This window comes from Falco cherrug, chromosome 16, assembly GCF_023634085.1.
Source record: "Falco cherrug isolate bFalChe1 chromosome 16, bFalChe1.pri, whole genome shotgun sequence".
NCBI lineage: Eukaryota > Metazoa > Chordata > Aves > Falconiformes > Falconidae > Falco > Falco cherrug.
Genome location: NC_073712.1, coordinates 8,849,088 through 8,871,887, shown reverse-complemented (window position 1 = coordinate 8,871,887; position 22,800 = coordinate 8,849,088). Strand labels below are relative to the sequence as shown.

The 22,800-nt window shown below is 43.8% G+C and overlaps 1 protein-coding gene across 2 annotated transcripts in view; it reads right to left on the bottom strand.

The window, feature by feature from the left end:
- Positions 1–22,669, bottom strand: part of MAGI3 (membrane associated guanylate kinase, WW and PDZ domain containing 3) — a 73,283-nt gene extending 50,614 nt beyond the window's left edge. The window contains exon 1 of one of the 2 annotated variants that reach the window (XM_055728177.1): positions 22,263–22,669. In XM_055728177.1, the coding sequence (XP_055584152.1) occupies positions 22,263–22,584 (322 nt within the window). In that variant the 5' untranslated portion in view covers positions 22,585–22,669. The remainder of the gene's footprint in view (positions 1–22,262) is intronic. The other variant, XM_055728176.1, reaches the window with a different exon arrangement.
- Between the last annotated feature and the right edge of the window lie 131 nt (positions 22,670–22,800).

Below are 22,800 nucleotides of genomic sequence, written 5' to 3'. Positions count from 1 at the left end.
TATAAAACCACCCATTTGCAGCAGCAACTCAGCCAACGTAGTCTTTTACCAGATGAGCCTGCTCTGAAGTATAAGCTTCATTAGGCTTTAACTGATTACATCTTCTGTCCTAACCAATTGTTCACAATTTATGTTTATGGTCATGCAGGCAGAGAATGTACAACATAAAATAGGAACCACTATGTTGACAGAGGACAATGCAGTAGCTTTAAATTTACAGGAGGATATAGATACTGCAGACTGCCAATTTACTGAAGAAATTTGCTTCATTATTGTTCCCACTCTAAAATGCTCCATAAATAAACATGTTTGGACCCTGGAGGACTCAGAAAAAAACACGGGTGAACGAAAAGTGATTTAGTAAATCAAACAGTTGAACTATTCCTATCCTAGAGATTAAGCATGCACACACACACACAAAAAAAAAAAAAAAAATCACAAAAACAGACACAACTCCATTCTAAGAACAAAGCTCACCTATTACAGATTCCTACAAAAATGTCCTATTTATCCCCAAAAGTACAATTATAACCTAGTTAGATATTATTTTCTCTCTAGGGTGACACAACCCACATTCAGTTGCACTGTGTACATTTGAGTCCACATTTCACCATTTGTGTCTGTGTCCGTCTGTCCCCCCCCCAAAAAAAAGTACCTACTGAACTGAGAATTATTTCAATATTTACTTTATAGATTTAATTTCATAGTAAGTGGTAAAGAAAGGGGAAAAAAAGAGGCCAAGAGGCAGGTTGGTCAAGAACCACACCAAGGTTCAGCGACCACCCCAGTACTCCTGTCGCCAGGGCTCTGGCCAGCGCTGTCATCCGGGTCACCACGAGAGGCAACGCTGGTGCCAGGGGGAACCGCATCCCAGTAAAGGGACTTTTCCCATCCACCAGCTACACATCCCCATCAACACTAAGCTGCTGCTGGGCAAGGAACACGGACACACAAGGAATTACGGAAACGCAATACCGTGAACAGGTAAGGGAATGATGCAGACTTTGCAACCTAAAAGGTATTCACGGAACAAGACCTGTTAAAGGATCAGAAGGGAAGCCCATGGTCTGTGTCAGTCATCACAAAGCTGCGAAACTGAACACTGTTACAGGAACTGCTGCCTTCTACAGTTGTGTCTTCTACCTTAGCATTGCCTGGGAACACGGGACTGAGACGGTTGGGACATGCAGCTCAGCCTTTCAGATGATAGCTACTTTAAAGAACCTGGGATAATTACTCTAATTACATTTTGTTGTCTTCCATATGCCGTATACTATGTACGCATTTCTGACATCTGACAAGAAGCAGCATTTCACAGGGAATTATTGGGTTTTTCATAATATAATTAATGTACATTGATTTATTTCCTTGGGCAGCAACTTAACATCTGCATAAATGCCAGTGTTCTGGAAAGTTCACCAAGAAATTTAGTGCCAGGATTATCAAGCAAAAAATGTTTTTTTTCTAAACATAATATAAACTCAATTATTTGGCAATCCAGTGTATTCTTCAAGTGCAAAAAAACAACCCAGAAGCACAGTATTTGTAAGCACTAGTAAAAATCAACAGGACAGATATGTACTGATGTTTTTAAGTTGTATGATTTGCATATGTTCCAACACGGTGAATTTACTTGAAGTCTAAAGTCTACTTAAAATTTAAAAGCCCTTAATGTTACTGTAAGTTATCTTGGCCAATGGGCCATGTGGATGAATATACACGATACATTTAGAGTAGCACTACAGAAGAAAGACGTAGTACTCTATACTCTCAGTCCTAATATTGAAAGAAAACCCCTACTACCCCAGACTGTTTTAAGAGAGATGGTTGTCAAAGCCTCCAAACACATTAATCACATCTCCGAGCTAAAGCCTGAACTCAGGCACCCCGTAATCAGATCAACAGCACGGAGAAAACGTAACTCCTCGATCTGACTGTAGAACAACAGCACAGGCACCATCAATAAAAACGACAGGAGGCAGGAAAGGCTGAAAAACCCAGTATGGAAAACACATCTTGATAGAGAGGTTCATGCCTTATGCAGATTATACGCATATAACAACAACAACAAATTACAAAAACTAAATACCTGACACTTATTAAATTATCAGACAAGCGTTTCCAACGTTCTGCGGAACATAAAATGTTTTACTCCTTACGTCAGTTCCTGCACCCTCCTAACGCTATCCAGCACATGTAAACAAGGACAAAACCAGTTCAACCCTGGCAGAAGCTTTTTTCAGAAACAACAGCCAGTAAATACAAAAATCCCAAACCCAACGAACCAACCCCCTGTCAACAACTCTTCCCTTTCAGGAATTCCTCACATCCCTACGCACAGAGTCTGGTGCAGTTTTAATCTGCACCCATGGGAATGCCCCACAGCCACGTCCTGCTCATGAAGCCATGCATGTGAATGCATGGATCAATTTCAGGATTTAACTTCAAAATCTGCACACCTTTCCATCACCTGTCTGCCTCAAAACACTTGATAGCAGCCGCTGTAGAATCCAAATGTTAATTCTGCATTTTATAAATACATCTTTGATTGACTAAATCCCCTTATATCCACATGCTAAACAGCACTATTTACAACTTACACACTTTCTCCACATTTACTTGTCAAACTGTTATTACTTCTGATGAGTAACTGGTCAGAAAAACAAGGCTGTACTGTTTTATTGGACTGTGGGAGCAAGAAGGGCACTGAAGGGGGTAAAGAGGGAAGGATGACGGCATTCACAGACTAGCACATACTCATATATTTCTCTAATGACGGGGGGGAAAAAAAAAAAAAAGGCATTGCAGAAGAGAATTATTCCAGAGGGCAGACTGTTGTAACTGCAGCCACAGCTCTAAATTATGTAGCCAGAAGGTCATAACGATCTTTATCTTCCTCCTTTGCACGCACTCACTCATAGATATAACAATGGCAACTCCATTCCAGCAACAGAGTTAACCTTAAACTTCAAAGGTTAACTTAAAATGGCTGCCTGTTTGGGGTTTTTTGTCAGCTCCTGTGCTTTGCTGCTGTTGACTAAACACCTTCGCGTAACAGCATGTAAGGACCCCACAGCACTAATGAATATTTTCCGTTATTGACAGTTTAAGTTCAGATATCCATGGTGTGGCTCTCATGTAATTTAAATTATGATGCACTCCATGCTTCGAAAACAAATGTTAAGTTCTACTAATAAAGGGTTAAGGACTTCTAAGTCAGTTCAACTGACCTTGGTATGACTTACCCACAACACAGTCAGCTCTTCAGCAACACAGATGGTTGAACTGATGTTGCCAATGTTTTAAGCTCAGAAAATGCTTCTTTTTTTTTTAATTATTATTATTATTTCCCCATGCTGTGTTTACTGTTTTACATATGCCTCTGACTGCCAAGGAATTGTTAACTAATCACCATGAGATTCATTTTGTTAGTACACAGCTGGGTACTTGGTCATGCAACATCTGCTTCTCAGCATTTCTTCTTTTTCTTATCTATCAGTAGTTCGTAAGAACACAGCCTCAACAGAGTATGTCAGTACATGGAAAAAGAAGCTGGTAGCTAACAGCTATTAAAACAGAAACCTTCAGGTTAAATAATGAACCCATCTCTCTTACAGAACGGAAAGCCCACCTAGAGTAGCCATAAAACAGATAAAAAGACATTCTGATTTCCTCATCGCAAGGCATTTCTTAAAAGATTGCTGCAACTTGGAGAACATAACGGGAATAATGCACACTCTGGAGTCACACGTTCTGCAAGACCTGGTCTCCCAACCAGTTTCAGTCCCAAGCCCAGCTCACTGCCTCTCCTGCCGAGCCCTGGCTGCTGCACCCAACTGTCACGCAGGAGAGGAGCCTCACGCTGAATTTGGCAGCGGGAAGTTGCATTTTGTCCAGTATTATGGCAACCACTTCTCAAGCGCTAACCAAAGCTCCTCCCGACAACTGACCACAGAGTCAGGGTCACCCACCCACCTTATGACCAAAGCCACTTAGTTCCCTCGCCACCAGAACCCAACACACAGTGTGCAGCAATTTTGAAAAGAAGTATTTGCTGCCTCTCCTCTGTGCTTTTAACTGCTAAATATTACTAAGAAGCTAATAACAAACAAAAACACCCACCCCAAAAACCTGTAAAGCTTCCACAAAAAGTTTCTAAAAGATAATCTTTCAAGAAATTTTTCTGCAATAAAGTTTTCAGAACATCTGCATTTGAGAGGTCGGCAGAATAAAAAAGGGCAAATAACCTGTTCATTAAAAGGATAAATCTGGTTTTCATAATCAGAACTTACTGAACATTAAAGAAAACGTGCTCTTTCACTGCCATCCATGTGAATGTCTAAGCACAGGCAACAAGTCAACTCTGCAGCAGATTTAAGCTTAGTTAGCATTTGTTCACCTGTGGAAAGGTCACTCCACACGGGGAGCACAATAACTGTATTTCCAATTATTTTTAATTTCAGAACAAACTTCTGCTACTTTAAAACATACTATAAACTAGAACTAGTTGAAGCAGAGAGAAAAAGCAAGGACAGCAACTTCACAGCAAGATAACTGCTGTTTTCATTTTTACTTTGTGCTTTCCATCATAAAAACTAGTCTACGTAAGCCATATACAATCATACTTAAAAAACAAAACCATTTGATTTCAGAAAGTCCTCATGGGCCACAGCTGCAGTCAGATACAAATGGCACATATCACTTCAGTTGTGGTCGGATTCCAAGCCACCTACGCTCCCTTCTCCAAGTACAATAAATGGCCACAAAACAGACATACTGGCAGTGAACAAGAATCAAAGTCTAAAGAACAGGGCAGAAAATAACTGCTCCCCAGCAGATGTCTGCAACAACTGTGTGAATGATAATCTATTAGATTCAGTGATTAACTTTCACCAGTTGCTTTCAGTTTGATTTTTGCCCCCAAAAGTTTGGCACCACATAGATATCGTAAGCAAAATATAAATGTTTGTATAGACTATGAGACAGAAAGGGTCATCCAGTTACAATAATAAAAGTATCACATTCGAAGCGCTTAGCTCTTGGATTGCGGTGCATTCAGCTCGGGAAGCTTGCCAGTCATCGTCTTTTTGCAGCTGTCTCCAAAGGCTGGACTCATTTATATCTGCTTAAAGAGCTCACTACATTCAAGACTGACACAGAAATGGAATTCTCATAAGAAAGCACTTCAAATAAAAAGACAGCTTTGAAGGCAAAGCCAAATCTAATTTCTGTTCTCAATTCACAATCAATCAGAAGGCAGCTATGGATGTACACCCCAACAGGAAAACCCAAACTGACAGCATAGTAGTTTTTTCCCCCTGTATTTATTGCATCATTCCCTTTTCTGTCACCCTTGCCTGACCGTCTAGGTTCTGCAGTAATCTCCTTGAAATGCTTTGCTATCACCAGAGCACAGTATTGCACAGAGCAGATATTTCTGTTACCCACAGCAGACACTTTTTACAAAAAATACTTCCTTTCTCCTTGCTTCCAGGGCACACATATGAACATGAAGGCAAGAGTTTTAAAAGGTTACCTTTTTTGCTTGAATACAAGTACATCAACTTACCAATACAATAAAACATACAGCTAGATGATGAAAAACTACCGCGCACTGATGACCATAGGAATTACATCAAGCAAATCCGACAGCAGGTACCTGTCCTAACAATATTCGTCATCTCAAAAAACTGTGACTGGAACGCAGTCAAGAGCCTTCCTAATTTTACTCGTCATATTGAGTCAGAATCAGATAGCAATTACATAGCTAGCACTTGACTTGTTACTAAACAAAACCACTTAAATGCCAAAATTCACCGTTCAATCCCCACTGGCAGCTATACAGAAACAGCAAAGAAAAGAAACCAGACATCTTGCTGCTCAAATAAATAAAGCGATAAAACAGAATTATCTTGTCTTTATCTGCCAATTTAAATTCTTATAAAGAGACTAACAGAGCCTTCCTGAAGGCACTGTCAGAGCAATCAGGTGAAACCACTGCTGTGGATGTTTGATATGAAGCACATCAATGTCTGCTTGGAAAGTTCAGCACCCTGTGCACTGTGTGCAGCAGGAGGGTCTGCTGTGCCAGGAAAAGTATTACTGGAAAAGGGTGCCTGCCCGATTTGTTACTGTAAAAAAAACAAACAAACCAACAAAACAATGCATGTCCAGCATGTAGGCCAAGAATAAATTTTCAAGACCAAAATTTCAAATATCCTCTGCTTCTAAATTTATTTGGCAGCATTTGCAGTAGCACTGAGGTCCAACTAAGTCTGCAGGCATCACTCACATTTCCTGCATTTGAATCAGATGCACATTGTTACTTCAAAAAGCAGACTTTATTTTTATATCCACAAACCTGATAAATATAAGAAAAGCCTCACACTTTGCATTTAAATCTTGTACTGCCAGGTAACAACAAATACTAAATTTTTCCAGATCACTGCAAGTAGCCTGAAGAAAGGGTCCAGTTCTCATGTCCCAGTTTCTAATTCTTTAGATAGGATAGAAAGTTCTGCCAAAAAACTAGGTTTGGGTTTATTATTTTTGAACATGAGAGGTGTTGTTTTTCTTCGCCATTGCCTTAATACCCAACATCTCTGCAACCACACCCCCCCAGGAAGAGCAGATCTCTGAAGAGCATAGCTCAATTAGGAGAAATAAAAATAAGTATCAGATGTATTTGCCAAAAGGCAATAAATAAGGATTTCAGAACAACAAATTTTATGCCCCCCAAAGGTGATTCAACAAAGCAGAAACTGATTTAAGTCCTTTTTCTCTTTCCTGCACTTCACCCAGTGTAAGAAAAAACAGTCCACAAAAAGAACTTCCTCAGGTAAAAACCCTTTTACTATTCCTGCAGCATGACACTTCACATTACAGATCAGAGTTTGATGACTGAATGGAAGAATAAGCTATTTTTAGTAGACTTTTAACTGCGAGAAAATGCAGAGAACAAGTTGGTAGTTTCTCAATACTTTAGAACTTCCCTGTGGATGTACTACGCGCATTTGTGTACAAAAGGTTAACAAAGACCCCAAGATCCCGTCCTCGGGGTCACCACTTTCCCCAGAAGGACCACCACAGCCTGATGAAAAGAATTCCATTTTAAGCAGTGTTCAGCACCACAATTTAAACAGTTTCCCATCCACAAAGCAATTCTCGTCTTTGTTCCATGTTCCTTCCCTCTGCAAAGACCAGAGAATGCGGATACCTTCCTGCTTCCCGTCTTGTCATTCTTTTACTATGGAATTGGTGCCAAGATCAGACTGTTGCATGGCCAAAGGTTATTAAATTTACACAAGAGTTCCAATTCTCCATATTCGGGATAAGGAACTGTTTGAACAGCACAAACACTTCCAATGCTTCTTTAAAAAGCCACTGACAGCTCTGATGGCAGACAGCTATCACAGGAAAACTGCTTTAAATGAAAAACTTGCAAATCACTTAACTGTGCTTATGTTTAAAGAAAGTGTTAAGAACATTGTTTCAACAATACAAATACCCGTGACTTACAAATACTTCTAACTCCAGGTTCAAACCACAAAGTCAATGTTCCACCTGACCCAGGGAAGACCCTGACACCAACAGCGTCTCACCAACACCCACTGCCAGGGACAGACCAGCACCATCCGAGAGGGGTGCCCACAGGGCATCTCACCCACTCCCTGATCTGCCTCAGAAACACCCTGAAACTTCACTCACCACCCAAGTCAGTCTGAATGACACCCGTCTGCATGTGAGCTCACAGGTGAGTGACATCACTCGTTACACATCTGGATGGCCTGCACTCCTGTTTGTCCAACGGAAGGGCACTGGAGCAGGCAGCCACCACACTCTCACTGCCTTCTACAAGGTATTTACTAAGGCAGAAAGATTAATATGAAAGATTCATATTAATAAGGCTATGCAGCTACCAAAACTAAGTGACAGTGAAGTATTTTCAGTGCAGCACCTTACGGCTGAGCAGGCAAACACACCTTTTTCCCCTTACATTACTCAATTGCACAGTGACAAAGCAGCAGGAGATTTATGCTCTGGACCCAAACCTTATTTTGAATCCATACACTTTACACAGGAGTTAGAAAAGATGTCTCTGGCTAGCAAAGACCCATATATCCTGAAATATTTTGCAGAACAGAGCAGAACAAAAGGATAAAATATGCAGTACAGCATAAACAACATTAACTCCACTGCAATTATTTGCTATTTTGATGAACATTAAGCGTCCTGCCCTAATGAATTCATTTAAGTACCAGCAGCATCTCCTAATGGGCATTAATTAAACTTTTCCAGCATCTCTACCTTCACCAGAGAAAAGTAATTACTCACTGCTGTCCTACAGAGAGGGAAATAAAATCCACAGGATTAGGGTTTTTTTATATTGAGTAAGTAGGGCACATAGGAAAGCCTGCAATTTAGAGGCAAGTTGCTGTAGTTCGTAATTCCACGACATGAGCAATACTTCAGGCCGTGCACTGGGTAAAACAGGTTTTCTGCTGCCTGTAAATAAACCACAAAAGCAGGTTTAATAATAGCAGATAGGTCTGTCAAGGACATAACAATTCGTCTTTTTCAAAATTCGTAAGAGGACACAGCATAAGCCAGTTACCCATTACCTCAGCTATTCTGTATAGTTAAACCACCAGCTGGATATACTCACCAGCATTTCATACCCTATCTATCAGTGAATACATTTAAAAAAGATTTTATTCATAATTATGGCATACTAATGCTTCTATAGTAGGCCATTTAAAACAAGAAGTATACGCATGAGTGGCATCTGAAGAAGTCAAGAGATCTAGAATAACGGACAACAATTTTTATTCATACAAAACTGTTTTACACAATAGGGAGCAACTCTCAATATGAAATAAAACCACAGCAATTTTGTCTTCAAACTTATGCCACTGGCATTTTTTTGTCTACACCAAACACAATGCATTAAAGTTCATGTTATAAACATTATCTTCCAACGAAACACTATCAACTCGAAGCAAACCCATTGCAATAAATATTTCAAAAACACTGCTCAGCAATGGAACACCGTATTTGATTACTTACTGGCACTTCCATTCGATGGCACCCACTAAGCAGTATTCACAAACAAGTTTTGCCTGCACCAAAGCATTTACAATCTAATCTCACTGCAAAGGAGATTAGTGAAATTACTGAGCGATAATAGTTTCAGCAACAGAGGTAAAAATAGCTCCCTGGCACTTCTGGTCAGCTGTTTTCTGAGGAATTCTTTAGACCAATAAAGGATGAAACAAGCCATTAAACATCATTCCCTGGGATTAATAGAGGGCTATGCCTCTCTTTTACATAACAGAATTCTGAAATTCTCCCCAAGTACATGCATTAGGATAAAATAATTTCTACAAACCTAAAACTTTCGGCTTACTTATTTCCTAATAGTTCTGTGGTTTTAAAGGAAATAAACTGGATGTTAATCCTCTTGCATTTAATGAGTAGTACCAGCAAACTCTGCTTCTGTCTGTTGCAAGAAGGTCACAGTAAACTTGGCATATAACCAAAACGAAGTTGCATATAGTGGCAATGAAACCTTAAGTAGGGGAGGAAGGCTTAAGTGGTTTGGGTGTTCTTGTTGTCTACTTGAACAAAAACTGCGTCAAAACGATTTAAAAACCCACCTATGTCCTTAGCCTTTTTCACACAAATCACTTAACACAGGATGGAAATACTTAATCAGCACGTTGACTTACACCCAGTTCAAATCATTTGTCAGTGGGTTAACGTTTTGGTTTTTAATAATGTCAGGAAAAGAAGAAATAACTTATGCACATACATCTCCATACTCAGCTGCTGGGTAAAGCTGGTAGGCCACCAGCTGTGCAAACACAAGAGATGTGCCAAAGGGAATAAACCAGCCCTCATTTCTACTTCAGTTATACTTTTCTTGTGGTCTTCTAACAAGTCTTGCAGGGAAAAGGAAAACTTGTATCAAGACAGGCACTTCTGCTTTTCGTTTCAATTCGTTTTCAAAGGAATGATCTTCCTACCCAGACTCACTAGGTTTCATGCTAGACATGGCTCCCCTGGTAAGTGCTGCTTTTTCCAGAATCCAAAATACGTGCCCAAGATACTACGCACATTACTTTTTCCTAAAAACTGACTACAACTATAGCAACTATTTAAGAGTTACAATACTATATAAAGAGGCTTTCTTTACTAAATTAGTCAGCAAACCACCTAGTCACCTAAAGATTATATATACTTCATTACCTTTAAGTTAACTTTGTTAAAAATATCATACAGAACAAAAGCACGAAGTTATCTATCAGATGCTTTGTCTATTTCTTTGTAACTTTTACTACCAGTCTTCACCACCACAGGCATTTTATTTTCAATGACTTACAAGAATAATTCCTTTAACACTGAATCAGATCAACTTTTTTTCTTAGGATATCAAGAATTAAAACTTTTAATTATTTGGAGTCTCCTAGCCACCTGATTCCACGAGTTAAGAAAAAGGTATCTGTAGATGCCCTAAGACCTACTCAATTGCAGATCAAATACCTTAGGCCACATTTTTATATTTTTTTTCTGGGAATCGTTTCGGTCAGTCAGCAGAGGCTGCACCACTCTGTAGGCACCCCGCAGTGGCAGGTCTCGGCTTGCGGCCATTGAAGACTGAGATATCCTGAATGACTCCCACAGCGTTTACAAAACATTTAAGAAGAACAGACAGATTAAAAACAGGCTTAACTTTGTCACACAAGCCTTAGTGACGCTGGAAAAGAGAGACAAAGACTTTCTACCCTAACATTATTTCCACTACAACTTAATTTGATAAACTACATCACTGTATCAAACAGTAATTAAGCAGCCACTTCAGATGGAATTTTTTCCTCTCATCTGTCCTTTCATCAACATGAAAGGAGATTTTTTTCCTAAAGTTTCTTCTAGCTAAGCACAAACCTGGTACATATGCCACTGTGCACCATCCCACCCCGGTCAGGGGGATCTGCTGAGGAAGCTCTCCGCAGGCACGCCAGACCTGCCAGCATTCCACTTCACAGCGAGCAGGACCGACCCTGTGGGGCACCAACAGCCGCTTCCTACCGTGCCACAACTGCAACGCAGCATTTCCACATCAAAGCTCAGCACTCGCTCCTGCCCACCCAGCTGCAAACTGCACCTTCTCCGAGCCAAGGGGAAGGAGGATGCAAGAAGGTGCCTGATGCCATGGCTGGAGAGGACTCCAGCAGAGCACTGCAGAAGAAATCAGCTGCCACAGACTCAGAGGCAAAGGCCGAGGCTGGTCACGGCCTTTCCCCTTTCCCATACCAGCACACCCCACTTTGCCCACAGAGCACGCCAAGAGCTGACGAACCCTTTCCATGGGCAAACAGATGGTCCTGGCAAAAGCGCTCCTGAGTTGCGTGCTACATCCTCGCCTGCATGCTAAAACAGTCCTTAACAGAAGAGACACAATTTGAATCCCAAAACATAATAGCTAACATCGAATTGCTCTTAACATACAACTCCAAAACGATCCCAGTCCAAGGGAAATTACTTTCTCCCTAAATGTTTTATCAAAAAAACCTCTGGCAAAGCCAGCTGGGGCATTTCAGTAGCAACCCAGCACTAAATATGTTCCTTTATGCTCTACATTCAAAGCCTGATATACAGGCTAAGCCACCAAGTATTGATGGTTTTTTTTCAGAACAATTTCTGGCAGAGGACTGCACAGATCTACCAACTTGTATTTTTAAAGTTCAAAATGGCTTTCAGTGTTCTTCAGAGCCCTGAGAAACTGGCCAAAGATGTATAACTCAAACTGCATTTGATTACTGGGAGGTAAACAACACTGGAACATACTGACCACTCATTTTTACTTCTAAGACATGAGAACTTTATTCATATTTCCACTATGAAGTGAAACATCTAATGACCAGGCCTAAAAATGCGTGTGAGTTTTTAGTGGGATGGCCAAGGAAGAGAGCTTGTTTTTTCTCTTAGATTACTATCATGTTTAGTCTATGATGCATCTAGAGTTGAAAACTTCTGAAAGTGCTTTTATGTAAACCTGTAATGATCTGCAGACAGCTACTGAATGCTGTAAATCTGCAAGCCAAGAATCTACGATGGAGTAAACATCACCCCGATTCACATCTCTCAGGTGCTTGAACAATGGTTTTCAAGAAAAGTGAAAAAAAAATTAAGTAAAATGTGTTTCCAATTTCCAATTCTTTATTTCCTATTGTTAATAAGCTTCATAAATCAACCTTGAAAACAGCCAGGCTGCAGTTACCTCCTCCTCCTCCTCCGCAGCCCTTGGGCAGTCACCCCGTGCCGGCCCGGCAGCCCTGGCACACCGCACTGGAGCGGTGCGGGAGGGCCATGCCCGGCAGGACAGCTTGCTGCACCGCTGCAGAATGTCACACCTGAACAGCTGGGAGGCACATTACAGCCGAGACACGACCAACATGCCCTGCAAAGCCAACATGTCAGGCTGCACCGGGGCCGGTCTCCCGCGGGACGCAGCCCTCCCCAGGCGCGCCGTGTGCCAGCTTGAGTGCCCTCCTGCGAGCGGGGGACCTCTGCAGGGCGTCAGTGCCACGCTGGTCCTCACACCCTGCCTCAGGCTGCCGCGCTCTTCAGCCCCAAACAGATACAGCGAGTAAATACATATTTGTAGTCTGACAAAGGAAGGGTGGGAGGACTGCCACGTCCCCACTTCACCTGAGAAGCCCAAGTGACATCCAGTGGTATGTGAACATTTAGGGCTGCAGCGGTTTCTGGGAGACTTTGATGGAAACTTCTATATTCCCCCACATGACGTTTATGGAGCAAAGAGGACACGCTCGAGGGAACCAGCTCCACCCCGACAGAGGCAGCTGTGGGTCTGGGGCCTCCACGGGCTCCTACAGCTCCCACGTGGCCGACGAAACAATGATATTTTAACTAACATCCAGCACGAGGGAAGCATTCCCATGTCTTTAGTTTAAAGGTATACTGGGACTAAATTAGAAGAAAACTGGACATCTGTGCCTTCCCACACGCAGTTATTAATTAGCACGTGCAGGTTGCTAGAACAATAAGCATCAGAAGGCAAAGGTCAAACCGTTACTGAACCCTGCTGAGCCCTTCTCCAGGGCCTGCCCCTGGCACTTGACATGCCCGAATGAAGACATGTTTCCCACTATCAGGGATTATTTGCTGTCGGTTATGGCCTCGTGCTTGTGCTGAGAGAAGAAGCAATAAACCCCTAACCCTACTCTTTTGTACCATTACTGAATCTCACTCATACTTATTTCCATTCTGTTGTAATTCCACCTTTCTCTGTCTCACTGCTCAAGTACTTCCAGGCTGCTGACCTCTTTCTTCGCATCTCCTCTGCTTCTGGCTCTCTGAGGCAAGTTGAGGAGTGACCCCCAAAGTACTCCCTAATACCATCTACAGAATTTGGCAACACCAGCTCGTGACTTGCATCTCCCACGTCCCCCACTGGATCAGACCTGCCTGGCACATGTCAGCTCAGGCACTTGCATCACAGCGGAGACAAGGTGATACCGCCAGCTTCTTCAAAGCAATCTGTGCTGGAGATGGTCCTGGAGGGTCCCAGCCTCACCAAACCAACGCAGTTTTGTACAAGTGCAACGCAACTATCGTTGTGGTCAGATTTTGGATTAGGTTCTCATTTTACAGCAATACTAGTTTGAATTTCTAAGAATACATGTTCTCTATTTCTAAATGCAGTGGATTTAAGAAAAGACAACTTTAGTAACAGGTGATTCACACAATCACATTAACCTTGTTGATTGCCTTTAGCACCTTTTTGAAAGAATACTTCATTATCATGCAGATTGAAATAACGCATTTCTAGACACTAAAACCCAGAATACTTCTGATGTTTATATAGTGTCCATAATCCATATTCATAAGGCACCAGCTGTTAGTCTGATTGTTTTTAATACCAAAAGTCAGTAATGAAATGGCACTGAAGTAGAACTCAGTAAGAATCAATATTCAAGTGTACCATGATCTGACAGAGATAGAATTCAAGCTTGACACTTTTTGTACAGGTAACTGAAGAGACGGCAATCCAGAGCTTAAAGGAATTAACTTTTTAACCATATCTCAGGAAGATAAATTTACAATGGATCTAGCTACACAAACCAGACTGCTGCTGTTCAGCAAGTGAAGAGTGACACAGGATGGATAGTAAACACCCCAGTGATCTTCAATTTGAAGAAGTTACATTCAACTGAGAGCAACCAACAAATCATGAAAAATTACAGGCTTGAGAAACATACATATTGAAAAGTAGCTTAAGCAAGCATCTTCAAAAGTAGCTATGAAAACAAGCTTTAAAAGCTCACTGTCAGAGAAAGCCTAGAGTTATGTCTAACCACCCTGGTGTGTTTTGCAAATGAAATTACATTTCCACATACGATCACTACTTTAACACGTTGCATTTGCATATGACAAAAAAGCACAGTGACATAAGCTTGAAGATTGCTATGATGGTATTTCATATCAAAAGCTACACCTAAACTCATCACAGAACATGGCTATGTGCAACCACCCGTATCTGCATCTGTACAGCACTGAGGGGCAGCTTGTACAGAGGTTTTAACAGACAGTATGGAAAAATTAACACAAACCCCAGTGTCCCTCAACTTGATGCACCCATAGCAGCTATCCCCTTTTCTCCATCAGTGCCTTTACAGTCTCCTTGACGCCACACCGACAAACACCCTTTCCTAGGATATTCCCCTTTTCACCAAAGTATATGTTCTTGCTTTTAAAACTGATTAGCTTGGAAGCCAGCCCATCGTATTCAACTACTGCTGGTATGCCACCTGGGAGCAGCTCCTGTTCCCACTGTAACCTGCTGAGGGCCCAAGAAAGATTAATTTAACACAGATTCAAATACCAATTAGCAACCGAGAAGATGAATTACTTAGGATTCTTGTTTTGATGATGATGTAACAGATCAATACAAGTCTGCAATCTTCCTACTGCATTTTTCCCTCACCTTCTGTTCAGCAGAACTAAATAAGGAATTTACTCTCAAATACAAAGAGCTCATATTTTTCTTAATCCAAATCTAGTACTCTCAGGAATACTATCGCTTTGAAAAAGAAAATTGTTCCCATTCAGGGAACAAGATGCGATTTAACTAACAGCCCATGAATGTGACAAAATGCTTCTTAAAAGGAAGCATCATGAATTAAAAACAAGAATCAGAAGAATGAAATCAAAGACATCGAAATAGAGCAACAATCAAAACTAGAATAATTTTTTTCAGCTGTCAATTTGAATGCACAATACCTGTTATATGATTTTTTTTTTTAAGAATTATCAGCTGAAAAGTATCTTGAAGCAGAGGTTTCAATAATACAGGAGCACGATGCATAGCAAGTTATACAAGTGCAGCTTGTTTACCTCAGGAATATTCTAAAAAGGCAGTTCAGTTTTAAAGTGTCTTTGTTTTATAATAGAAAAATGAGAATTCCTTTAAAAAAAATAAGGAAATTTCATCTTCTGAGAGTGGTAAAAACTAGCCATTTTCTACAACTGACTAGCATTTCATTAAAGCCAGCCAAGAATTCAAAAGCAACACCTAAACAAAAATTATGAAGGCAAAATATGCTGTTGAAATCATGGCTTCTAATAAAGGTTCATGTTTATTTCATTCTTGGCTTCATTCACATAGAAGAAAAAGCCTCCTGCCATTGCAGAGTGGTGGCAAAATTACAGTTTCAAGGATTTTAAAGAAGTTCTATGCTGGCTTATAGACCAAAGCTTTTTTTTTTTTCTTTTTTTCTTTTTAATAGAAAAGCACCATAAAGATATATGCAAGAATTTCAATCAAAACTGTCTACCTGAACAAGAAAACTTCCTTCCAGGCATAACAAGTGCTTGATCGTTCAGTCCTAGCGAAAATCTCCTTCCCCTACAGCAGGGGACACAGACGCAGAGGAGGTGGGTTGGAGAACACTGGCTGCACTACCCGCTCTGCCACCAGCTCCAGGTAAATGCCAGCGTTACACTGCACTGTTCTACTGGGTCTCGGGAGAGACATCAGCAAACCGTACAGGGAAGAGAATGGCTTTCCTGAAGGGAACAAAAAAAGTGCAAATTAAAACCGTGGTGTTAAATAGCGCAGCAGCAAAAGCCACATGAGGCCTCGTTATCATTTGAGACTAACACGCCAAGAAAGAATAGAATAATTAGAGCGCATTTATGGTGAAATCATTAACACGGTACTCATCGCAGGAAAATTTAAACAAAGGAGTATGTGAAAGTGAAAGGCAATACATTCTATGCCAAGAATAATGTGTTTATATAAAGATGAATAGGAGAAACAAGATTATAAATTACACGCACATACTAATACCCATGCCCTGGCAAGTGCTTGATAGTCCTCTGCATCCACACATCTGAGATGTAAGCTAATAGCTTTTCGTGCAAGATGGCTCTCTAAAAATGCTATAGGACACACCACTGCTACTACCAATGCTTTGGAGAAACAACAGCCTCCAGCGAAAAGCATTTCTTGATCAGTTTTCTTTTTCAAGACTGCACATCTGTCTCCTGCACAGTTTCAAGGAACTGGGATGCCCTACACATTCATTATAGCAACCCTGAATGTTTTCATCATTTCTTAAGTGTGGTAAAACAAATCAGCCTTTCCTTCTGTATAAAAATGGATCAGTTCCCCATGCACCCTGAAGCAGGGAGGGCAGTTTTCCACACCAGCATCCAGCAGCCCCCCACCCAACGCACATCAAGGACTGAAGGACCTGAGCTGGCTGCGTCAGCTCCTCAGACTAGCAGACTAACACATTAGTCTGTTTAATCTCCGAGCTGGCATACTGCCAGCTTCCACAGAAACACAGAATTAGGGTAATGCCTTTCCTCTGAGAGGCAAAATTATCCTAGTGTGTACTCTGATCTCTGTTTTAACATGGCACATTTAGAATTCATCTGATTTTGCAAAAACAGCTTCGGAGTGTGGCGTGCCCTCCTCTCTGCCTTAATTGCCAAACATGCAAATGTTTACCCCCGCACGAAGGCTTCATACCTACCTCAAGCACAAGAGAAAATGTAAATGAATCTTATATACTCAGCTTCAAGTATTGTGTCTCGAGTGTCAAATCCTGATCTGAATCACTGCATGTGTCATCACCATTTTCATTCATTCTGCTTCAGAGAAGGGACCCCCATGCACAAGCTGACTGCTAAACACTTCCTTCAACTCCTCTCGGTAGCAGACACATCAGGGATCGATCACCATGCAATTTTACAGTCACATGAGAAAATGCATCCAGCAGTAAGTTACCTTCTCGTAAGGTTGTACTAGATTTTGATCAGGAGAGCATTTTGGTAAGACAAAGCCTTGCTGGCTTCAAGATCCTCAAGTCCCAAGAGTATTACATCATTTAGTGAAAGATACTGACTCGAAGAAAAAGATCAGTTTGGTACCGAGAACTTCAGAGTACCACATCCACCTGTCAATCCCCTTATTCTCTGTACTAACGCATCATAACTCAAATAAAGCAATAGATCTGAAGTAGTTAGAGATGTCACATCAAAAGGCTGCAGATTGTGGCTGAGCACACACAAAGCAGCAACATGTGTCAGCTTTCAACTGGGGTGTACTGTATGTATCATAAACTGCACGAAGTACTGAAAAAAATAATGATCCCACGAGTCCTGCGAGTATGAGCTGGGAAGTACTCCATGTGTCCCAGCAGGGAAAAAAAACCATCAAAGCACAAACTGATAACTTACTGCAGGCCAGGCAATCCAGATGGGAGATAACAAATAAATGCCCCAGTCAGAGGAAGAGCTCCAGCCACCACTGTGAAAGTCAGCTATGAAACAAATACATAGGAAATAGAGATTTAATAGTTTCAGGAGCACTGAGACTATTAAAAAAATTTAGTCTGAAGGGGGCTTTTCATCATTTAAAATCTTGCTGCATTTTTTGATTAAAGATCGGGTTTGATACAACGGAGCCAACATGCATTCTCTCAATAATCAAGGGACAAAACTATGTGCTCTGAAGCGTTTGTCAAGTGGAAGAGTTGCAAGACTCTGCCCTTTTCTTCCTAGATGCTAGTTAGAGTGGCCATGAAACCATAATAATTGCCACAGAGTAGCTGTATTCATCAAAGCTCCTTAGTTTGGAAGGAAAACACATTCCTTCCTACGTAGTATCTGGCAATTCAGGCTGCAGAAATAGGAACTTGCAGTAATTTTTCTTACTTCAAGTCTGTAACCTAGTTTTGATGTATTTTGGCTACCACACTGCTGTGAAGAAAGAAGGCATTCAAAGCTGTATTTATGAGTATTTTAGCACACAGCCTCACCTGTACACACAAACATCTTTCTGGCTAGATCTGAATGCCGTATGCAAAAAAAAAAAAAAAAGGTACCTTTAAAGGATGAACTTAGCACTCAAAGACAGTGGATTTGACTAAAGCAAAATGCTTTAGTTTTTCCTTAATGGAAATAAAACCTGCAACAGTGCCAGTTAGTTACAAGGCTCATGTACTAATACAAGTAACACTGGACAGGGAAGGTCCTTGAGCCACATGGCAGCCATCGTTTCAATGCATGTAAGCCAGCGATTAGCTTGAGACCAGCACTTACCAAGCGTGGCTAAAATACAAATGCATTCATTATGATGAGCTGGCCTGCGTTAGCATGCATGCACATACATATAAGTATCACATTGCACAAGAAGCCTTATTTCTCTGTACTGCCGTTTTGCTCGTCTGATCAACCGGCACCAGAATGGAAGATTTTCCAGCTGGCCTGCACGCACCTGAGCCAGACCTCATCCAGGGGCCCAGCTGCAGCACCAACAGCATGCATCCCCAGCCTGCGGCACACTGGTCTTGTTCCCCCTCCTCAGCAAGTAAGGACAGAGCAAGAAAGGGAAGGACAAATCTCTTCATCAACAAAATGGTCCATCATTTGTGATGTGCGGTTAACAGATGGCATTCAAATTAACATTCATATCTTTCAAGTGTCTTATCAAACAAGACTAAACAGCATCTTGAAATTTCCATTTTAAATTTTCTATGAGCTTGCTAGAAGTATCACAGACAGATTTTACTGCTGTCAACTAAAGCTGTTGCTGCCTTTAATGAAGGACTACATCACTACTTGAAATAAAGCAGTCCAGTCCCCCAACATGCTGTTCAAGGCCACTGGGACACCTGCACAGACTTCACCTGGAATACGGAGCCAGCCCTCAAACCCAAAGCTGCGCTTCTAAAATGCAGAGGCAGATCACGAGAGCATCAAGGCCTTATAAGCTCCCTAAGACTGAGACACAAGGTGACAAATTCCTTGCTGTGGTGGTAGAGACCCCTGAAGTTGGATCCCCTCAGACTTCTGTCCCAGCAGCACTCAAACCCGAAAAGCCATCAGGGACACGAAGGCCAGCTGGCAGAGGCACTCCTTGCCTTCCAACGTGATGGTTCTTTTGAGAGAGAACAGTTTTGACTGAAGGAAAACATGAAACACGGGACCTTAAAAACCAGTAATACAATTACAGGTCTCTGAGAATCCAGACCTGTTACGAGTGCGCGCTGCCAGCACCCCAGCCCTCGCTCCCTTCACCACCCGCACGACCCCACGCATCTCCCCAGCTGCCTTCCAAAGGTCAGCAAGTCTGGATCGCTCTGGATCACAAGGGGTAGAAGGGAAGCCAAATTCAAAGTCACAGGTCTTCACAGAGAACGCCTTGTCAACAACTTTCCTAATTACATATACCCTAACTGGAACACTGCCACTGAGTGCTACTGTGGCAATCTTGTAAAAAAACAAAACCAACCAAGAAAAACAGTATGCTTTAAAATACTGTATTTAAGGACACTAAGTCTAACACAGAAAATTGCTGCACAAGTCATCTGATGTGGTAAATAAGCTTGCAATATGTTCCAGTACGGGAAGAATTGTTGGATCTGAAGCTTCAATTTTATTTGTTCCAAAAGTTAAATAAATTCAGCATGAAAACGCTAGCTCTCTTTTTACAACTCAACCCAGCGTTCGGTTCACGAGCTCTGGATGACTATGCTAAACAGCACAGGTCTTTGCAAGACTCCAGCAGTAGCTTCCTTCTGTTGAGAAAACCATTGCTGTATTTTAACCACTCACTAACCCACTGGAGAATTCTGCTCTTATCTTTTGGCAGCTACGCTACCACACAACGTGCGCTCAGTGAGAGCCTTACTCAATGTCTGTTGATACCTTACTGAAAGTCTATTTCAAAACCCAGCACATCAAAATACTTCGATTTGATTAAACCAACCAGTGAACCTTCAAAAACTAACAGCCTTTCTTCTAAAAAGCCACCCACTCTCCTCATTAGATGGTATTTATTCACATGCCCAGTAGTTTCAGTCTTACCTACGGTCTTAACCAGCTTGCTGGCATCAGAAGCCAGTCCCAATGGTCTTCTGGACCCTTTCCCTACTAGCACCATGTCCTACACCACTGATGATTTAAGGAATGGGCAACACAGTGCTGTTTAGTGCTTCATATTTGGAACTCCTAATGAACATCACCCAGCTCTGGACCTTTTCTACTATTCATTGCATCAATTTCTTCTGTATCTTTCCTGCCAGTTTTAACTTGACAGTTTGAGCCATCTCTGTTGTGGAAAGTCCCCGTACAGGAATACCCCTATTACCCTCCATAATAAACACAAGAAATACCTTTGATCTCCTAACTGTAGTTTTTATCTTCCACAAGCTTTCTCTTTTTAAAAGGGATTTACAATTATTTCCTATCTTCCTCAATTTTTTTTAATCCTCTTATTTTGCATTTAACTTGCAGCTGTTTGTTCTTTTCTATTTTCTTCATTAAGACAGGATTTCTAATTTTGGAAATAAAGACATCTTTCAAAGCTTACCAGGCTTCTGTAGGTGCTTTTAAGGTGTGGGCTTGTTTTTCTTTTGTTTTGTTTTTTAATTTGTTTAGCAAGTGATATGTATCAGGATCAACTGCACAGTTTTCAGATGACTTTTCATTACTGGTCAAAGAAGGAAAATCTGATTTAAAATACGTGTCGCTTAAAGTCAATTAGCAACCCAGCAGTTACGAAAGAAGCACAAGACAGATGTCAAACAAAGAAACTGCGTAAGAAATCGCATCAGAAACACTGCTGTCAGTTGGGATTCAGATAAAAACGGTTCCACCGGAGACAGTTTCTCTGTAACGCATCACGCTTGCACCTGGACCGTCTGACCAGGAAAGCGGTAAATCTGAAGCTCATTCCACTGAATCATCGGCTCATGTGACTGCAGGTACCACAATTCAGCATTAACTTGACATCTGACAGGCACGTTGATGAAATAGATTTTACCACAAGGATCTGGTATCGTTAGTTAATTAAAGGGCATTGCAAATTAATCTAAGCGTACGGAAAAAGAGCACCCAGAGTTTGTCCTCGGTGTTTGTCTTTGGCAAGTCAGAAACCAAACAGGGCACAGTGACGGCACGTCGCCAGCCACGCTCCCGCCTCCGCGGTCCCGAGCATCCAGCGCCCGCCCGGCTCCGAGCGGGTCACGGAACCCCGGGGCACCGCCTCCTCCCGCTGCCGAGCCGGGACGGCCGGTGCCCAGGCGCCAGCACCGGCTGCCGCGCACACCAGCACGGCGGCGGGTAGGGACCCCCGGCAGCCCCCGGAGCCCCTGCTCGGCCCCGGGAGGGCACAGCCGCTCCGCCACACGCCAAGCACGGCGGCGCGACAGCGGGAGCCCCGGGAAGCGCTCGGGTTCCGGAGCCGGCCGGCACGGCGCGGGGCGAGGCGGGCGGCAGCGGCTGGGCACCGGGCCCTCCCCCGCGGCGACAGGCGCGCCCCGGCACCGGGACCGAGCCGGCGGCCCGCGACGGCCACCCGCTGCCTAAAGCCGGCGGTCCCCGACGGGCCGGGGGAGCGAGCGCCGCCCCGGGGCAGGGCCGCGCCGCCGGGGCCCCGCGCAGCCCCACGCGGCGGCGAGGCCACCCCTCCCGCTCCCCGCCTGTCGCCCCGTTCGGCGGAGGCGACCGCCCGCGGCGCAGGAAACTTTCCCAGCCCGGCAGCCGCCCCCCGCGCCCCGCCGCCACCGGACGAGCGCTCCCACACCCCGCCGCGGCCCTCCCGCCGCCCCGCAGGGCGCCGGCGCGGCTGGGCCTACCCGCGGCCGGCTCGGCGGCGGCGCGGGCAGCGGCGGGGCGGGCCGCGGGTCCGGCGGGCGCGGCGCGGCCTGCGGCGCCCGGCTCACCTGGGCGCACGGTCTTGAGGCGCACGGGCTCCCTGAAGTGCCGCACGACGGCCAGCGTGTCGCGGTGCGTGAGGCCGCTGACGGGGGTGCCGTTCACCTCCAGCAGCACGTCGCCCGGCGCCGGCGCCTTGCCCGAGAGCAGCGCGGGGCCCGGCGCGCCCTCGCCGCCCGGCAGCAGGCGGCCCGCCAGGTAGGGGAACTCGCCGCGCTCGGCGCCGCCGCGCAGGAGGTCGGGGTCGGGGCCCGCCGGGCCGCCCCAGGAGACCACGCACTCCTGCACCTTGCTCAGCCAGTGCCGCTTCTTCCGCAGCGTCTTGGACATGCCGCACCACGGGGCGCCGCTGCCCGCCCCGCGCCGCCGCCGCCGCTCCCGCCCCGGCCGCGGCTGCCGCCCGACTGCCGCCCCGCCGCGGCGCCGCCCCGCCCGCCCGGCCCCGCCGCTGCCCCGCCCCGCCCCGCCGCGCGCGCCCCCGGCCCCGGCCCCGGCGCGCGCCCCCGGCCCCGCCACGCCCCCGCCGCGCCCTACCGGCCGCGCTGG